The 19047-nt window shown below is 36.8% G+C and overlaps 1 protein-coding gene across 18 annotated transcripts; it reads right to left on the bottom strand.

Annotated features, from left to right (window-relative positions):
- Nucleotides 1-237: 237 nt before the first annotated feature.
- On the bottom strand, nt 238-18667 carry LOC114291259 (4-hydroxy-tetrahydrodipicolinate reductase 2, chloroplastic). Of its 18 annotated transcripts, none has more exons than XM_082878059.1 (12): nt 18460-18596; nt 12995-13187; nt 12636-12911; nt 7236-7323; nt 5736-5973; nt 5215-5348; nt 5031-5105; nt 4465-4566; nt 4062-4171; nt 1151-1238; nt 985-1070; nt 238-825 (listed from the first exon to the last, which is right to left on the bottom strand). In XM_082878059.1, the coding sequence occupies exons 2-11, from the start codon at nt 13069-13071 to the stop codon at nt 1026-1028; spliced, it is 1233 nt and encodes a 410-aa protein (XP_082734185.1). In that variant the 5' UTR covers nt 13072-13187; nt 18460-18596; the 3' UTR covers nt 238-825; nt 985-1025. The 18 variants fall into 18 exon arrangements, 17 of the variants coding, with proteins under 17 accessions (XP_082734185.1, XP_082734186.1, XP_082734184.1 ...); XM_082878060.1 differs by having other exon boundaries at nt 7236-7414; nt 12689-12911; nt 18460-18560; XR_014335423.1 differs by lacking the exon at nt 985-1070 and having other exon boundaries at nt 4460-4566.
- Nucleotides 18668-19047: the final 380 nt, after the last annotated feature.

Here is a 19047-nt window from a genome sequence, read left to right as displayed (position 1 = left end):
AGATGCCAATGATGACATACACAACATCCTTTTTTCTTTTTTCTTTTTTTTCGTTCAAAAAAAAAAAAAATCAAATAGCTCTTAAAAATTTTAAGGAATTTTAGTCTAGAAATCCCTGCAATTAAGAAATGTTGAATAGAAAACAATCATAAAAGACAAATAAAGTTTAACAAATATTCTTGATTTAACAACTAATAAAAGGCAGAATTTTTAAGTGCCAAGTACAAATAATAAAAATTGTCAAAAATAACCCAATTTCATAGATTTCAGAGTTTAATAGAAAAGAAAAAAAAAATTAAATGAAAAAAAAGGGCGCACACAAAATGGTATTCAGAATTTAGAAGGATCAACTGAACCGGCACTAATGTATCTGAAGATACCGTCCCTTATGTAGGAAAGTGACAGCGAAGCCAAGCCGGATAGGCTTTTTTACGTCGAAAGCCCCAAAACTAGTTATCTTATAACAGACAACTAAAGCAAGCCTCCTCAACTAATCTCATAGGTACAGGCCTGTTTGCATCGCAATTAATAGAAAAAAAACTACTACACTCGAAAAAAAAAAAAAAAAAAAAAAAAAAAAAAAAAAAAACAAACAAACTAGACTAGGCGACAAGTTCTCTGTCCTACTACAGGTGCCGTGACAACCTTTACCAAGTCCGAACGATTATCGACCACCAGATCCGCCGGTCTGTTCTGCCCACAAAAGTAGAAGCTCAATAATCAAAACCATCACTGCAAACAAACAAAACCCAACTGTCATCGCATGTTGCCCTCCCGCAAGACATCAATCATATTGTAGATCCGCTTTTCTGCTTTTGACTGAACCTGCATTCACACAACATGTTGAATATCACTGAGTCTGATTATAATAGATAGAACGATGACTATGGAGAAACTACAATCACATATGACACTAAAAATAGAGTGATATTTATCAATATACATCTGATTAGCCTTCAAAGTTTATGTTTTAGATACTATCACCTTGATTCAACAAACTGTGATGTTGAAGATTGCAATGAAATTTACTTTTTAAACGCCACAAGTGATATCTCATCAAGCTCCTTAACCTAATAAATTGTTATGACAATATGCAAAAAACTAAAGAACTATCACTAAAATTCAAGGAAAAACAGAGAAGCTTTAGCACCTTTTGAGAGAGGAAAATTATAGCATCTACAGTACCCTCAGCATACATTGAGCTGCCACAAACATTATGCTGAAACTCAAAAGAAACACTGCAAAAATCAGAATAGAAAACTGTAAGTCCGATGGTTTAGTTTTGATGATTTCAAGAATGCAATGGGTTGCAATGTTTCATCTCGATATATGTTTGCCAATCCTTGATGCAAAATTTGTGCTTTACATTTCATAAACTTGTGGCTAGAATTTTCAATCTTTTGATATTAGTTATTGGATGCCTTAATGAAATGATACATAGAATTAATAGATGTTTTCAAAAGTAATCCACAATTATTTGAAAAAGAGAGCTTGAGCTTTAAAATGTTTTATAGTTTTCATTCTCTAATGATTCGGATTCAAAAACTTCAAACACCAATTATTTGATATTTGTTTTGTGCTTAAATGATCTTTATCTAACTTATTTTAGAGTGATACAGAACTTTTACATTGATAGGTATAGACTATGTCACAAAAAATGAAAGAGAGCTTTTGTGCTAAAAATTATGTATCTTCTGCTCTCAAGAGGTAAAGCATGAAGAACTCCAAGTATGATATCATTTTGTGCTTAAAAGATACAACAGTTCTTATTTTTATATCTCAAGTATTTGAATTAAAAAATTGAGTTCTTGTGCATAGTCATGTTTTATATTTGATGTAGATTCAAATGATCCGAGAATGAACTTGTTTAATGATGAGTAATGATGAGTTAATGCTTACACGATTCATTTATAACCTTATTTGAAGTTGAATTTGTGTTTGAACATGTTCTGAAACACCTACAGGCTGAATTTTGAAAGTTGGAATGTTTAGAATCAACCCCATGCTGCTTGATGTCGCTCCCTTTCATCAGAGAATATTTTGGTCAGCAAAGGTGTAGACCCCTTTTGGACAAGTGTTGACAATGGTTTCCAAGGACTGCTGGATTTGTACAGGAAGAGGAAGGTGTTGATCCTTTTCTATTCAGTTTCAACACTGTAGTTGGAAAATTTCAACCCTGACAGCATAGAACAACTTTTTCAATCGCTCTTTTTTGCATTAAATGCACTCCAACCACTAGGGCTATGCACAATACCACCGAACCCACCAAATCCGCACTGATTCGAGCCGAACCGCGCATTTTTTCAGTTCTGGCGGGGCGGTGGGTGGGGGGTCCCTACTTCGTGGGCGGTGCGGGTGGCGGTTTCAAAACTCTAACCCGCCGACCAAACTAACCCGCACCGCCTATGTATATAAAAGGCTCATGACACTCCTTTGGAAGAGAGAGAGATGGTCAATTTCTTTCTAGGGTTTCAAGTGCCTCTCCATCTCGCCCCTTTCGCCTTTGTCACCGATCGACTCGCCTCCGTCTCCAATCACCGCCAATCAACTTGCCTCACACATATCCATGGTTGGTACTCCAACTCATCTCATTCATCAGATTGTTTTGTCTTCCCTCTTGCTCCTCCTCCGATTGGTGCCGCTGCTAACCTTGACCTTTCTGTTACTAGTGCTCACTTGTGGGGAGTTTTCTGCAATTTGGAACTAACTTTCTTGCAAGGTGGCTAAGGAACATGGGAAGAGTAAGGTTTTGGGTTTGTTCAGTTTGACTCAGAGGATTCATCCATGGCTGCTCTCAATGCTTTCCATGATACCATGTTTGAATGGAAGAAATTGTAAGTCCACTTCGTTTCTATTTAACTCATTATTCTATCTTCTCAATACTTCTTTGTCTATGAGTCAGATTTTGTTTCTTAATGGGTTGTTTTTTTTGATATTGTGGATTCTCTTTATGATCTCTCTCTCTCTCTCTCTCTCTATATATATATATATATGTGTGTGTGTGTGTGTGGGGGGGGGGGGGGGGGGGTACATTTTTCTATATATATATAAACTGTTAGCTACTGTTGCTCAATAAAAAAAAAAAGTGTAATTTGTTAACTATTGTTTGAGTATAAAAAATGTTTGAGAAATCTTAACTATGCGGGCAAAAAATGTTTTGGCTAAAATATTGAGTATTTGAATTTTTATGTATACTTGCTTATTATAAACCGCCAATCCGTCCAAACCATTAAGTCAAAACCGCTATTATTTGCCAATCGAACCACCGGTTTTTGATAAACAACACGGCAATTTCTAATGTCAATTTTGTTAATCCGCCACCCGCTGTGCAGTTTTTATTTTACCCTTAAAAACCGCACTGTGCACACCCCTACCAACCACTTCCAATAGTCAAGAAGAGATGACGGGCTATAAAGGAAGATTTCTACACATCTACAACGAAGAGATCAAGGATTAAAAGAGAAATTCATTAATATCTTTCCAGATTTGAGCCATAACTTTTATATTATTTGTTCTTGAGCTTCATTGTTGCTTATTGTACTAAAGAAGTCTTGTCCTTTCTGTACACTATTTGTAAAAGGCTGTTGAGCCCTTGGGATTGGTTGCTCAAGTGTTTGGGAGAAACACTTGGAGAAAGTGAGATCTTTCATGCTGTCTTTTAGAGAAAAATATAGCGTTGTTCTGAAGTGATGTTGGGACAAAATCACTTGGTGTAAAGATCTAGCAACCAGAAAGCTTGCTAGTTGTTACCATTTTCAAGAATAGTGAAGAAACTAGAGGGGGAGCCTTGGGAGTGGACATGGGCTTGGGTTAAACCAAAACTACTATAAATCTTGGAGTTTGAATCTCTTCTCTCTACTCTCCCCCTATCTTTCTTTAATGCGTATTGCTTTCATTTCTTTTGAGCACACATCTGTACACTTGCTTATATTTGTTGTGTAGGTTTTTAATGTTTTATTTGTCAAAAGCTATTCAATGCCCATATAAGCTGGAAGGCAGGACTGAAAACGAGTAAAAAATACAAAAATAGAAAGCATAAAATAAGAAATGAATAACTTTACGTTTGATCGGGTGATGTCAGACGATACAAATGGAATGCATGACGAAACAGATGCTCCTCTGGCACACCCATTATCTCCATTTGTTGCTTTGGATCGCGGATTCGTTGTATCTGATTGAAAAATTTCCAAACATCTTGACGAATAAGCCAGAAATTTAGAAAAAGAGAAGCAGGGTAGTGCAATGAAACGACATAATAGGACATAATTTTTTTTAAAAAGAAAAATATATGCATTCGCTAAAGTTTGCTCTGATAACTAAGCAATAAATAAAGAAAAAGGTGGGAAAACAAAGGAAAAGTTGTTGAGCTGCATAAGCCTACTAGAAACCATGATACTAGCCCTACTAAAAACCATGATACTAGCCTCCTAAAAACCATGATGCTGTGCTTATCCCCTACCTCACCTTATCCAATTCAAAGCAGACTCCCAGCTTTTTAAAGCATGCAACGATAGCCTTGGCAGTTCCAGATGTGTCCAATTTGCTTGCTTGGTGAGACTCCGTCACCTGCAAGATTGAAAAATACACAAGATGTCAGTCTAAAGACTCTAAACATCTGCATATAAATTCAAGGCAAAAGTTAGTATTGACTTCTAGATAGATTAAGTTAGTGTTGACTTCTCAACCATAAGTTACCTAAACAAATGGGCTGAACTGTAACCCAAAAACCTAAGTGTTGGATCAAGGCTTTATAAAGTTGATACAATTAGTGCTCTTCATAACATTTTATCAAAAGTGCCATGACTCAATATTCATATCTCCATACCAAAATAGTTAAATAAAAAATCTCTCATAGCTTCTGGCATGCAGGCCACCACAATAAAGATTTGTAATGTTCACATTACTGATGCCTCTTGGGATATTGAGTTATTACATATGGAAATATCAAGGCAAAAAGCAAGCAACACTAGATACAGATGAAAAGGAAAAGTAAAACCAAACAAAAAAACAGAGAAACATTTAGAAGTTACCTCCAGGGAATATCCAGAGAAGGCCCCGGGAAATCGCTCAGCCATAATTTCCATTGATGCAAGAAATGCTACAACCTAATCAAGACCAGCCAATCAAAATTTCAACAAGACAAGGAAAGACAAATTGACAATGTTAGAGTTAAATTATATAAAAGCCAGCATACGGCAACTGAATCCTGATCACCTGTTTTCCCATTTGAGGTGAGATCACAGCATAAACTTTTGAGTCTTCTACAGTCTTATACAACTGCTCCGTGTCTCCACCAGTAGTTCCCATTACAAAGGGCACCCCAACTCTACAATATAACTCTGCATTATCTGAAGATTGCATGATAATAACAAAACCATTAAACTGATTGGAAATTTCATGATCACTGCTTTATTCCTGAATAAGAAAATTATGCAAGCAACTGGATACATTGGCAGAGGATAAGACAATAATGACACTCAAATAGACCCTACCAAATGTAGGAAAATTAACCCAGCTTTCCAATATTTACCTCCAATAATTACCTTCAAGTTCAATAATTCTAACATCACAAAAAATAACATGGGAAAATATGCATTGCATTTAATATTTCTAAAATTTGGTCATGGTGGACAGGGCTGCGGGTTCCATGTAAAGCCTCCAAAGCCCAGCTATTGAAGTGTACTCCAAACTAAATTTGAAATATTTCTTACATCTAAAGATCCATTCACACTTACCATTCACTGAAGCAGGCACTGTGTAGTCCACCACCATCAAGTTTGGATACTCCTCAAAGGCAGATGTTAAAATGCTTTCTCTTTCAGAAGGACCATACAACTGAATCTCTTTTCCCCCCGCTTGCACAATTTTCCCAGACTCATTACTTCTGCTAAATGATATAGGAACAAGATGAATTCCTTTCGAAGCAACTGCTTCTATAACTGCGTTCCCCATCTTACCAGTACAACCATTCACCTGTATGAGAATATTGTAACCACAAAACCACAAGATGAATCAATTACACAAAATAAAATGGTAACCAGCCACATAAAAAAGACACAACCTAACCTACATATATGATCACCCTTATCATAGCAAGCATAAAAGATTGATGAAATTTTTTTAACAGCCTTTCCAAGAGTGTGAATTTTAATGGACAACATAGTAATCATTAAGGCTTAAAGTAAAATTAACATAGCCAAATAGCGGCAGAGTGGTTTGTGAAAGTGAAACCAGATACAACCCAAGTGATGGATCCCTTGTTGATGTTCACTTCATTGAAAAATTTATATATATATATATATATAGAGAGAGAGAGAGAGAGAACATGTTTACCCTTTACCAAGTATGCTGCGAGTATGTCACGATCACTGACACTGACTAATAATTAAGAAGGTATTCCATAATGTGCTTACAAGAAAAATTCAAATGTAATTAAGATGGTATTCCACACATCTCTAACCTAATCAATATACACTCACTGACCAAACTCAATGCTCTACTATGGGATTCCTGGGACTAAGCACCAAAGCACTGCATGGTATCCAAATCAGTGCCAATAAATGTTAGGAGACATGAGACTGGAGCCCCTTGCCTATAGCCTCCATCCACTTACCAAGATGCAGGCCAAATAGAAGGTTACCAAAATGCAGGCAAAATAGAATGTCCTGCTCCTGGTCTACTATCCTACACCATCCTACTTAACTGCTCCTTTCATAACCATCCCACGTAGCATGGTAGTATTCTTTTGATTCAATCAATTTGATACACAAAATATGTATTTGATCTAAAACTCATTTAATATGGGGAAAATTTTAAAATTTAGAAACCGATTTAAGAAAGATAGGGACAATGACTCGACTCTAATGTTCAAAATCATTTAAAATCTCACATGTTAGAAGAAAAGAAGATATAACGTACTTTAGCTCAACCATAACAAGAAAAATCATATTGTCATTATGGGTACTTTGATGATCTGTACTTGCATATGTGAAAGTAATATGCATGCAGCAATACCATTTGTACTGCACTATTATGAACATATATTATTTGATAAATGGAACTCGATTTTCTGGATAAATTGAAGTAGTAGGTTTAACAATTCAATTGCACTAAACACACTTTGACTACAAAACAGTAAAAACATATATATGGAGCAAGCATACATTTTTTAGTCAGAGACAAAAAATTGAAAATGGACATCCGTTTAAGGGTATAAGAGATTAATGTGTGATTACCAAGATTGTAAGTCCATTGTGTTGCGACACAATTGACAACAATGGAATAGTTGATCTCTGCTTTCTAGAAATATTTCTAGCGCATCTCCTGCATTGAAGTAATGAGGCATGATTCTCCTGTCCTTGAATGGTAGTTGTAGGCAACACTTTAAGAACAAATGCCATAATTTGCATATAATCTGCACTGATACTAATGATGTTTTAAGTCAATGGGAATTAAATTTGAAAGGAATGTTAATCAAATAGAACTTTTATAACCCCAAAAAATAAAAATAAAAAATTTAAAAGATTCCCCTCAGTAACAAAACAAAAATAGGGGTTTTTCAACAAACATCTGTAAGTTTTCTGAATGTTTTCTGTATATTTAAATTGTGTAATAATACAAAGAATACATCTGATTATATAATAATCCTAGCCCTAAGACTAAAAAAGAAAGGAAAACATTGCCATATATACACAATATATATAAACCCAATTGAATATTCTCACACACTCGCTCAAACTCAAGGTATTTTAGCAGAAAACAGTGACAGTTTGCCAAAAAGAAACTGAAACCGAGTAGTGGTTTGAGTTTTGGTAAAGAAGTCAATAAGTTACAAAGCCAAAAAGACGAAAGGAAGCGAGATAGAGCCAGACTGCAGATGCTGACGGACAAAGTGGCAATCAATCTCAATGTGCTTTGTTTGCTCATGGAAGACAGTGCAATGGGCAATCCGAATAGCACTACGGTTGTCACAGTAGAGGGAGGTTGAAGAAGATTGAGGGACACCCAAATCAGATAGGAGACAACAAAGCCAAACAATCTCAGCAGTAGCATGAGCCATAGCACGGTACTCAACTTCGGCAATAGAGCGAGTAACAACAGTTTGTTTCTTGTTTTTCCAAGAGATCAAGGAATCACCAAGAAATATACAGAAACCAAACATGGACTTGCAATCAGTAACATCACCAGCCCAATCACAATCAGCATAGGCCATCATATCCAAAGAGGAAGTAGAAGACAAAAGTAAACCCTGAAATATAATACCTCGGAGGTAGCGAAAAATCCAAACCAATACAGCTCAATGTGTGGAGCGAGGAGCAGAAACAAACTAGCTAACCACATAAACAACATAGGCAAGATCAGGACGAGTAACCGTCAGTTAGATTAAGCAACCCATAAGCTCTCGATATAAAGTGAGATCATCTAGAAGAATACCATCAGTAGTGCTGAACTTCACATTCAGCTCAATAAGGGTATCAAAAATTTTAGTGTTAGTAAGGCCGGCACAATGAATAACCTCATTGGCATACTTGGCCTGAGATAGAAAGTAACCCTTGGAAGAAAAAGCTACCTCAATACCAAGAAAATACCGCAATGGGTCCAGGTCTTTCATTTCAAATATGCGGAAAAGACGCTGCTTGCCCATAAAGATAGCAGAAGAGTCAAAGCCAGTGATGATCATATTATCCACATACAGTAATAAAGCAACAAATCCAACAGAGGTGTGGAGAAAAAACAAAGTAGAGTCCTGGACACAAGAATGAAACGCAAGCTCAGTAACAGTAGTCTGAAAGCGATCATACCAAGCACGAGGAGACTGCTTCAGACTATACAGAGCACGCCGAAGGCGACAAACCTGTCCAAAGAAGTGGTGAAGGCCAAGGGGAGAACGCATGTAAAACTTCTTAGTGCGATGGCTATTAAGAAAAGCATTCTTAACATCCATCTGATAAAAAGGCCAAGAACGAACAGTAGTGACAATAGTCATCTTGGCAACAGAAGCAAAGGTCTCCTCATAATCAATACCATACTCCTTTAAGAAACCTTTGACAACCAAATGAGTTTTGTAGCGCTCAAGATAACCATCAGAATGAGTCTTGACTTTGTAAACCCATTTACAACCAACCAAATTCTTACCAACAGGCAAAGGAACCAACTCCCAAGTACTAGCTTTCTGTAAAGCAGACAACTCATCCTCCATAGCTTGAATCCAATGAAGATCCTAACAGGCATCCTTGCAAGACTGAGGTTCTGAAAAAGAGTGAATAGTAGACAAAAACGTAAAAGATGAAGGACAAAAGCATGCTTTAGCAAAACCAAATTTTTCGACCTGTTTACGGATGCGAAGGGGATATTTACGATTAGCAAGATCAGAGTCGTCAGAAACAGGAGAATCAGCAGTAGGGGTAGAGACAACCGGTGGAGGGAGAGCCTTGCAACGAAAATAAACTAACAACGAAGGAGGAGAAGGAGCAAGCTGGGGAGGAGAAGGAGAAGAGAGAACAGAGTCCTAGGCTTCAATAGAGAAAGACTTAGCAGGAGGGGTGGTAGAAGGAGAAGAGGGAACAAGTTCATGAGGAACAGTAAAGATGTACTCATTAGGAGGGACCTCAGAAGGAAATGGATCAATGTGAACCAAATCCTCTTTGGAAACCGGAACAGTGATAGGAGGAAGTTGAAAGTAAGGCAGGCGTTCTAGAAAATAAACATGGCAGGAGACATAAAGACGACGGGAAATAGGGTCATAACACCGATAGCCTTTCTGAGTAGGACTATAACCCAAAAAGACATAGGACAGACCGGACACTAAGTTTGGTCCAATCTTCGCGGGAAAAAAGAACAAAACAGGCAGACCCAAACACACAAAGGAGAGAGTAATTAGGAATTTGGGAGAACAAAGGCTCATAAGGAGACCGGCCAGAAAGAAGTGAAGTAGGCATGCAGTTGAGAAGAAAAGTAACAGCAAGAACTGCCTCCCCCCAAAACAGAGCTGGAACTGAGGCAGAGAGAAGAAGAAACCTAGCTGTCTCAAGGAGATGACAGTGTTTACGCTTGGCTCGACCATTTTGGTGGGTGTTTCAGCAAAAGAAGTTTGGTGAATGGTACCCAAATTGACCAAATACTCACAGAACTCATTTTTTAAATATTCTCCACCCAAGTCAGACAGTAAAACTTTAATTGTAGACCCAAACTGAGTAGTAATCATAGACTGAAAGGTACGGTATATATGATAGAAATCAGACTTATGAGTCATAAGATAAACCCAAGCGTAATGGGTGCAGTCATCAACAAATGACACATAGTATGCGGAACCCCCTTTGGTGAGAATAGGAGAAGGGCCCTAAACATCAGTATGAACTAAAGAAAACAGTGTATCAGATATAGAAGTACTTTTACGAAAAGGTAAGGCTGTCATTTTGGCAAGTTTAAACCCCCAACATTCAGTAAGTTCACTAGGAGAAACTTTACCTAATATACTTGATTGAGCTAAAGATCGTAAGCGGTCAGCAGACAAATGTCCTAATCTAGAATGCCACAAGTAGAAAAGACTGGATAGAGAATCTAACTGAAAAGAGGAAAAGGCAGTCGGAGAGGTTGTTATAGGCAGATGCAAGCTCTCCACCACATAGAAGTCTTCAACTCTACGGCCAATCCCAACCTGTTGCTTGGACATCCGATCTTGCAGAGAACAGATAGAAGAAGAAAAAATAACATCAAAACCGGAGTCATCAAGCTGGCTGATAGATAATAAACTGACAGATAATTGAGGAACATAAAGAACAGATGGAATAGAGACAGTTGACATAGTAGACAGCATGACAGACCCAACAAATATAACAGGCATGCTAGACCCATTAGCAGCATTAACAATAACAGGAAAAGGATGGGGAGTACAATTCTGAAGTAAGGAAAGATGGGGAGTCATATGATGAGAGGCACCGGAGTCAAAAATCTAAACAAACGAAGAGATACCTGAAAAAGACCCAAGCAAACCTGAATGAAGAGAGGAAACAATGGAAACAGACTGTGAGGGCTTACGGTAGATAGGATATGCTGAAGCTGAGCAATCTGAACACTCAAGAAAGCCAAGTCAGGATCAAGAACCGGAACGGATGCAGCATAAGCGGTGGGAGCCCAAAAATTACTCGAAGGAGAAGGGCAAAATTAGGTCTAAGAATGCTAAGAAGACGAGGCAGGCAAACGTCCCTTCTTAGGACAGTAATACTTCCAATGACCCCTCTGATGGCAGAAGGCACATTCATCTAAAGCCAGAGACATCATAGTAACCAAAACATTGAGGGAGTCATCTATAATAAACCCAAAATAAAGCAAAATAGTTGAACCAAGGGTGCAAGTGTAATAACCAAAAATTTGAGGGGTCAAACTGTAATACATCAGAACCAGATGATCACTAATACCCAGATGACCATAGATGGAGAGATCGAACTTACGAGAGAACTAGGAGTCATGAACAGAGGCACAGATAGAGAGATCGACCTGGCGACCTCGCGAATCGAAGCGCGCACGGGCAAGAGAGAGAGAGAGAGAGAGAATCCTTGCACAACTCTTCAACCAGAAAGAGCTCTTAAACTATGTCGCACGCACCAATCGAAGGGTTGCGAATAGAAAAGATAAGTAGAGACTGAGATGCGAAGTAGAGGAGATAAGCCACGAACTAGATAGGTCACAGTTTTTGGGTTGGTTGACTCGCAATTACTGTTCAAAAGACGACTTTAGAGAACCAAAAGTTCTTCACGAACCAGAGAACCAAGAATCAACGACGAGAGAGAACCAATCGTGCGAGAGACCCAGTTAGAAAGAAAAACCAGTCACCAAACAAAGGGAAGGCTACGAACCAGATAAAGCTTCAAACAAAGGAAGCTTCGAACAAGATTTGATCAAACCAGACGAACCAGAGAAAGAATCAATTTGTGCAAAACCCTAGCCACCACAAGATCAACAATCGTGTAGCTTTGATACCATGTAGGTTTTCTGAATGTTTTCTGTATTTTCAAATTGTGCAATAATACAAAGAATACATCTTATTATATAGGCCTTGTTTGGTTTGTTTTTGAGAAAATTTTTTAAAATTTTGTTCAGTTTAGTAATTTTGGAAAAAAAATTCTAAAATCACTATCTTCTCTCTCCTTATCAATCACTTTTTAACCATCATTTCTCCTTTTCAATCACTTTTTTCTCTCACACATCTACTCAACTACAACAAAATATCAAATCATCTCAAACTCCCATACTCCAAAATTATTTCCAAAATATACAACCAAACAAATCAAAAAAAATTCTAATCTCTTTCCTCAAAATTTTTTTTGAAAATTTCTCTCAAAATCAAAACAAACACACCCATAGCAATCCTAACCCTAAGACTAAAAAGGAATGGAAAGTACTACCATATATACACAATATATACTACCATATATATAAACCTAACCGAATATTCTCACAACACCCATCCATCTTTTTCTTATTATTCCTAACCCTATCAACAAAAGAAAAGAATTTAGCTTCTTCACTCCTTTCTCTATTCCTTTTCCAAACAGTGTTACTGTATGAAAAAAACAAAAAAATAATTGGATTACATAGTAATGTAGTTAAATTGTTTGTGAACATTGTTGTGTTACCTATGAAGCACGGGTACTCCAAAAATAGTGTCGTACGAGTACCGAGTACTTACTGGGTACGGGTGCAGGTGCAGGTGCAGGTACGCGTACCAGTACGGCTGCACACATATCAGGTACGGCAAAAGGGGATCCGGTACGTTTGGTTCATTCGGGTACGGCGTAGGTACGCCGGGGCCTTTTTTTTTTTTTTCTTTGTGCCCTTGCAGACCAGCCTTTTTTTTTGTTTTTTTGGTACCCTTGCAGATCAGCAATTTTGATGTTTCTCTGCTAGCCTGTCTATTTGTATGAATTGTATAAGCATATCAGCTATGAAGCACGGGTACTCCAAAAATAGTGTCGTACGAGTATCGGGTACTTACCGGGTGCGGGTACGTGTACCGGTACGACTGCACGCGTACCGAGTACAGCAAAAGGGGGTCTGGTATTTTTGGTTCATTCGGGTATGGCGTGGGTACGCTGGGGCCTTTTTTTTTTTTTTTATGCCCTTGCAGATCAGCCTCTTTTTTTGTCTTTTTGCAGATCAGCAATTTTGATGTTTCTCTGCTATCCTACCTATTTGTATGAATTGTATAAGCATATCAGCAAATGATTTTGATGTCTTTAAAAAGCAATTTGAACAAAAAAAAATAACAAGGCCTATAAAGGGCAGTTCTATGTATGACTATGCATTATGCTTTTGCTTCAGATCCTCCTAGAATTTCTTTATAAAATCTTTAATCATAACAAACTTTTAAAGTTTATGCACAAAACATTAAAAATTGATACGGTATTAGTTGATTAGTAGTGGTTGGGAATGATACAATTTTATGTATTATGCAAACTGCAATTGACAACCTGCCTCAATTGAGAATTTTTTTTCCTTTACTGTTAGCAATTAACTTTAAATCTTTCTTTAGTCTTCTGTTATTTCTTTGGTCTCACCCTATAAAAATAGCAAATTGATGAGCAAAAGGAAAGATTTTAAAAATAAACTATGATCGCAAATTCACAGTGCATAACATGTAGTGAGAGATTTCACAAATATTATTTTTAACGCTTAATGGTTTTAAATTATAGGAAAATGAGTAGTTCTCTTTTTAGTTTTGATATTTAATTTTAATTTGTAGGTTGGATCCTTTAACCATAATTATATAATATATATATATATACACATATCGGCGTACCGCAGCTGTACCCATATCATACTTTTTTTGAGTTTTGCCAAATCGGCGTACACGCACTCGTACCCGCACCCATGCTTCACCCAACATAGAAAATGTTCCTCAAATCGATTATCGTCTACATACGAATAACATATATACACATATACATATATATCTATACACACTAGCGGTCTACATATCAATAACAACATATATACACATATATATACACACACTAGCGGTTGGCATACGCGATACGTATGCAATTAAAATAAGTAAAAATAAAACCAAACTTTTGGTATGTCATGCAAGTAAGAGTCTTGTTTATTAATTCAAAAAGGTTTAAGGTTCGAGTTTAACTACCTGAGAGGGTAATTTGTGTAGACAAAATGGACCGAGCAAGGTGAAATCCTCTTTGGAGATTGGGCCACACAATGGGCCGAGACAGGAGCCTAGATAGCTTAGTGTTGGGTTGAACTTGTAATAGGCCGGTCAATGATGGATTGCTAAGGCTTGGACCTAGCTATCTATGTACAATTGATAGACTGACCGAGGTACTAGATTGATTGTCTAGGGAAAGAAAGCCGAGCTAATTGTAGCTCGGCGGTGCACCATTTGGCAGACAAGAGTTGCACGGTTCGGCCAGAGGCAGAACGGAATAAAGGTAGCTTGGTTAGTCATCGATGGCCGAGCAGAGTGTTTTGCCATGTCACTTGACTTGTAGTGAGGAGGATGTTCCAAGGATAAGCATTATCCTTTGGGAAAGTGATCCCTAGAAGGACTCTGCTAAGAAGAGTTAAGTCCCACTAGGATTGTGTCATACGGAATCTGCAAAACTTGTGACAGGACCTATTCTCAGGTACTGCAATTCATACTCTCGAATACACAGAACTTTTGTGTCGTTTGCCGACTTGCTAACTTAGGCATTGGAGGGGTTTCCGATAAACACCTGCCAACTAGCTCACGTTTGTATTTTCAGGTGATAAGACGACGATGCTTGAAGGAGCGAAAGCTTGATCAACAGGATTATACGAGGAAGATTATTGCGTGCTCGTACACTATCTTTTTTTTTTTGTTTTTTGATATTTCAAATAGAAAAATGAGGACATGTGGATAAGGAGAAGTCACCAAATTTTGGACACCAAGTGAGTATTCACTTTTAATATACTAAACTAGCTGTTCACTTTTAATAATAGTATAGGTATAGATATATGAAGCACAGAATCCATAAACTCAGCATACTCACTGCTAGAACTGAACAAAACAACATTGTGTGTAGATATATATATATACACACACATAGAGAGAGAGAGAGAGGGGGGAAGCTAGCACAAAACGATGAAACAAAAATGTAGAGAAAGAGAAACATGGAGACAATGTAGAATGGTATTCAGAATCAAACCATTTTGGTTTTCGTTTTCAGTTCGTCTTTCAAACCCTACCACCTGATAATATGTATGTAATCTGTACTCCTTTTGTTGTGAAGCTACCACGTCAAAAGTGAAACGAACTAAGATTATAGTTTTTTTTTTTTTTCTTGCCTTTTTTCTGTCTCTCTTCTCTCTCTACGGCTTGGCCCCCAAACCCACTCGGGTTGCGCTCTCTCTCTCTCTCTCAAAAGTGAAACAAACTAAGATTAGTTTTAGCTTTTTTTTCTTTTTCTCGCCTTTTTTCTATCTCTCTTCTCTCTCTCCGGCTTTGCCCCCAAACCCACCTGGCTCTCTCTCTCTCTCTCTCTCTCTCTCTCTCTCTCTCTCTCTCCTGAGATTGATGGGTGTGTGTATTTTTCAAAATAACTATGTTTTTTGAGGCTACGTTGGTTTGACGAATTAAGTTAGATGAGATTGTTAGTGAGGGGATGATTAGTGAACAAATTATTAATATGTGGATTGTTAGTGAGGGGATTAGGTAAAAATGTGTTTATTTTGATAATAGTATTGAAGATAGTTAGTGATGGGATTGTTAAATTATTATTTTTTTTAAATCTAAAAATAATAATTTTTATATTAAAAAATATCTAAAACAAATATATATATATATATATATATATATATATATATATATAACAGGTTATAACTGCAAAAAAAAAAAAAAAGTACTATTCAGGTCAACCGGCCGGACGACCGAGAGGATGTCCAGGTGAACGACCGGGTAGGACCAATCCACTCACTATTTTCCTGATCCCACGCTTTTCTCAGCCAAGCTAATCGCCCTAATGAGGAGGATTACTAAGCCGCTCACACTAGCAAGCCGACATCCCAAATCAACACCAAATGTGTTGTGGGTGGGACCCACAGTCATCCTACTCCAATCCAGCTGCTGAAGCAGCTAAACAAACAGCACGTTAGGTGTTGTGTTTTTTGGGACAATTTTATATAAAAAAAATCTGAGGATTTAAGTTCCATAATAAAGTAATTTTTTTTATTTTATCAAATTAAATTATAATTTTTTTTTAAAAAGTTGGTGATAAATCTAATTTAATGAAGGTATAAGGTAATAGATCTCATGAGTTTTTTTTTTTTTTGGATAAATAGACTCTTTGTAAAATATTATGGTGAGAGAATTATATTTTGTTATTTTGGAGCATATTTTGTTTCTAATTTTACCCTCTGTTCAATTTTTTATCTGTTAAACTCATTTAAAGGCCTATTTTTCCTATCTATTGAAATTCACAAACTTAATTTTTTATCTGTTGAAATTCTCCACCACCAACACTCTTGGGGTGAAAATCGTATTGTATCATGTCGTGTCATATCATATCGGATTCGTGTTCAAAACAATCCAACACTAACACGGCCTATTTAATTAAATGTGTCAATTATCTTGACACTAACCTGACCTAATAATCATGTTAATTCTAACACAAGGGTGTCCTAAATAAGTGCACTTTTTGTCTTTTTGAACTAAAAAATTGAGGAAGAAAATATAGATGTTTGGATTAACTTTTTGACTTTTTATGGAAAAATGTGTAATAAAAAATTGTAAAAATTGGTTTGTAGGAGAAAATTAGGATTGAGAGTTGTGCAGCCATAATTGTTGACTTTTGATGAATAATGTTAACTTTTTAACTTTTTGAGTAACTTTTTGGCTTTTCCTGGACATGCCAAACTTGGCCTTAATACAATTAGCAAGAGTTCATATTTAAAAACTAAGGTTCCCCTAATTCCACATAATTTTTTTCTGTGCGATACCACGCCAATTTAATAATTTGTTTTCTATTACTATGAATATTCAAGATAAATGTGACCAAATGGTTTTATGCACCATGAAAAAAAACAGACCAATGTCCTAATTGACGGGTATATAATGGGGGCATTTCCCTAAATAAGCCAAAATAGTAAATCAATTCCCAAACTAAGCCTAGTTTTGAAAGAATTCCCAAAATAAGCTAACTCGTGATTCACAATCACGATTTCAACATATATACGCCTATCTCGCGTGAAATTGGGAAAGTCTTAAAATCGTGGTTACAAAAAACGCTTTTGATTAAGAAATCGCGGTTACAAAACGCGCTTTTAATTTATTTTTTTTTCTTCTGAACTCCCTGTTACAAACCACGATTTTATCCAAAAAAAAATTTGTTCTGAATTCGCTGTTCAAAACCACGCTTTTATGAAAAAAAAAATTTGTTCTGAACTCGCTATTTATAACCACGATTTTATCAAAAAAAAAATTTTGTTCTGAAATCGCTTTTCTAAACCACATTTTTTGGCAAATTTTTTTTTCATTAAGTGAATCGTGGTTCACAACCACGATTTTAAAACTTATATATAATCTCCCAGCCCCGTGTTTTGCATTCACGCTTGTTACATTTCCTCTCTCCCTCCCTGCTATCTTCTTCGCTCCCTGTTGTCTCTCTCTCAGTCTTATTACTCTCTCTCTCTCTCGCTCTTACTCCTCTCTCTCTGTCTCTGGTTCATAACCACGAGTTCAGAAGAAAAAATTTTGGCCAAAAAGCGTGGTTCGAAACAGCGAGTTCAGAAGAAATTTTTTTTTTCATAAAAGCATGGTTTATAACAGCGAATTCAGAACAAAATTTTTTTGGATAAAATCGTGGTTTGTAACAGCAAGTTTAGAAGAAAAAAAAAATAATTAAAAGCGCGTTTTGTAACCGCGATTTCTTAATCAAAAGCGCTTTTTGTAACCACGATTTTAAGACTTTCCAAATTTCACGCGAAACAGGCGTATATATGTTGAAATCGTGATTGTGAACCACGAGTTAGCTTATTTTGAGAATTCTTTCAAAACTAGGCTTAGTTTGGGAATTGATTTACTATTTTGGCTTATTTAGGGAAATGCCCCTATATAATGACTACCAGGAAAAGCAACGCCAGTATCTTGGGCACCAGACCATACTGGACTAGGGCAAACCAAAAACCCAGTTCAAATCTCAACAAACATGCACCAAATTTAAGTAGCAACCAATAAGCCCCCACAGATAATCAGATTAAGGCTTAGAAAATAAAAAAAATAAAAAAATTCGAAGACCCTAATTGATGGGTATGACAATAAACCAATGAGTAAAAAGGACAAGGGCAAACCCAAAACCCAGTTCAAATTTCAACGAAGATGCATCAAATTAATCAGATTAGGGCTTGGACTGAGCGTTTTCACGCACAGTTTCAAGTCGATAAACCAAACTGGAGGGTACTTAAAAATGGAGATTGAATGAGAATAATTACCTGAAGGGAGCTAGAGGTGGAGAGATAGCGGAGGAGTGAGAGAAATTGTAACGAATGGTTGCGTGCTAGCGACGACGGGTCGAGAAGAGAAGAACTCGAACACGTCTATGTGATTGGGAATTGGAAGTACATAGGGCTTGGTTTGCTTTTGGAGAGTTGGTTTTCAAAAAAAAAAAATTTAAATTTTGTTTGATTTGTAATTTTTCTCAAAAAAATTTTAAAATTATTTTGTTTCTCTTACTAATCAATTAATAATTTTTTCTCTCTCCTTTTTCTTTCTCAATCACTTTTTTTCTCATACATATTTACTCAAAATTTATAAGCTAAAAAAATTTCTAAATTTTCTCTCCAATTTTTTTTTTTGAAAATCACTCTCTCAAAAGCAAACCAAACACAACCATAAACCCTAGGGGAACTAACGGGTTGCTTATTTGGGGACGGGTCGATGCGCGCCTGCCTTTATAACGGGCTCACCCATGGATGGCAATGGCTTAGGATATGGGTCAGGCCTCGTATCCCCTATCCCACCCCCATTTTTGTTGCTTGCCCTCACTTCTGACCCGATCTCATAGAATTTTTCCCCATCCA

Source organism: Camellia sinensis, chromosome 7 (genome assembly GCF_055761805.1).
Source record: "Camellia sinensis isolate YWXY chromosome 7, ASM5576180v1, whole genome shotgun sequence".
NCBI lineage: Eukaryota > Viridiplantae > Streptophyta > Magnoliopsida > Ericales > Theaceae > Camellia > Camellia sinensis.
This window is presented reverse-complemented; position numbering and strand designations above follow the sequence as displayed.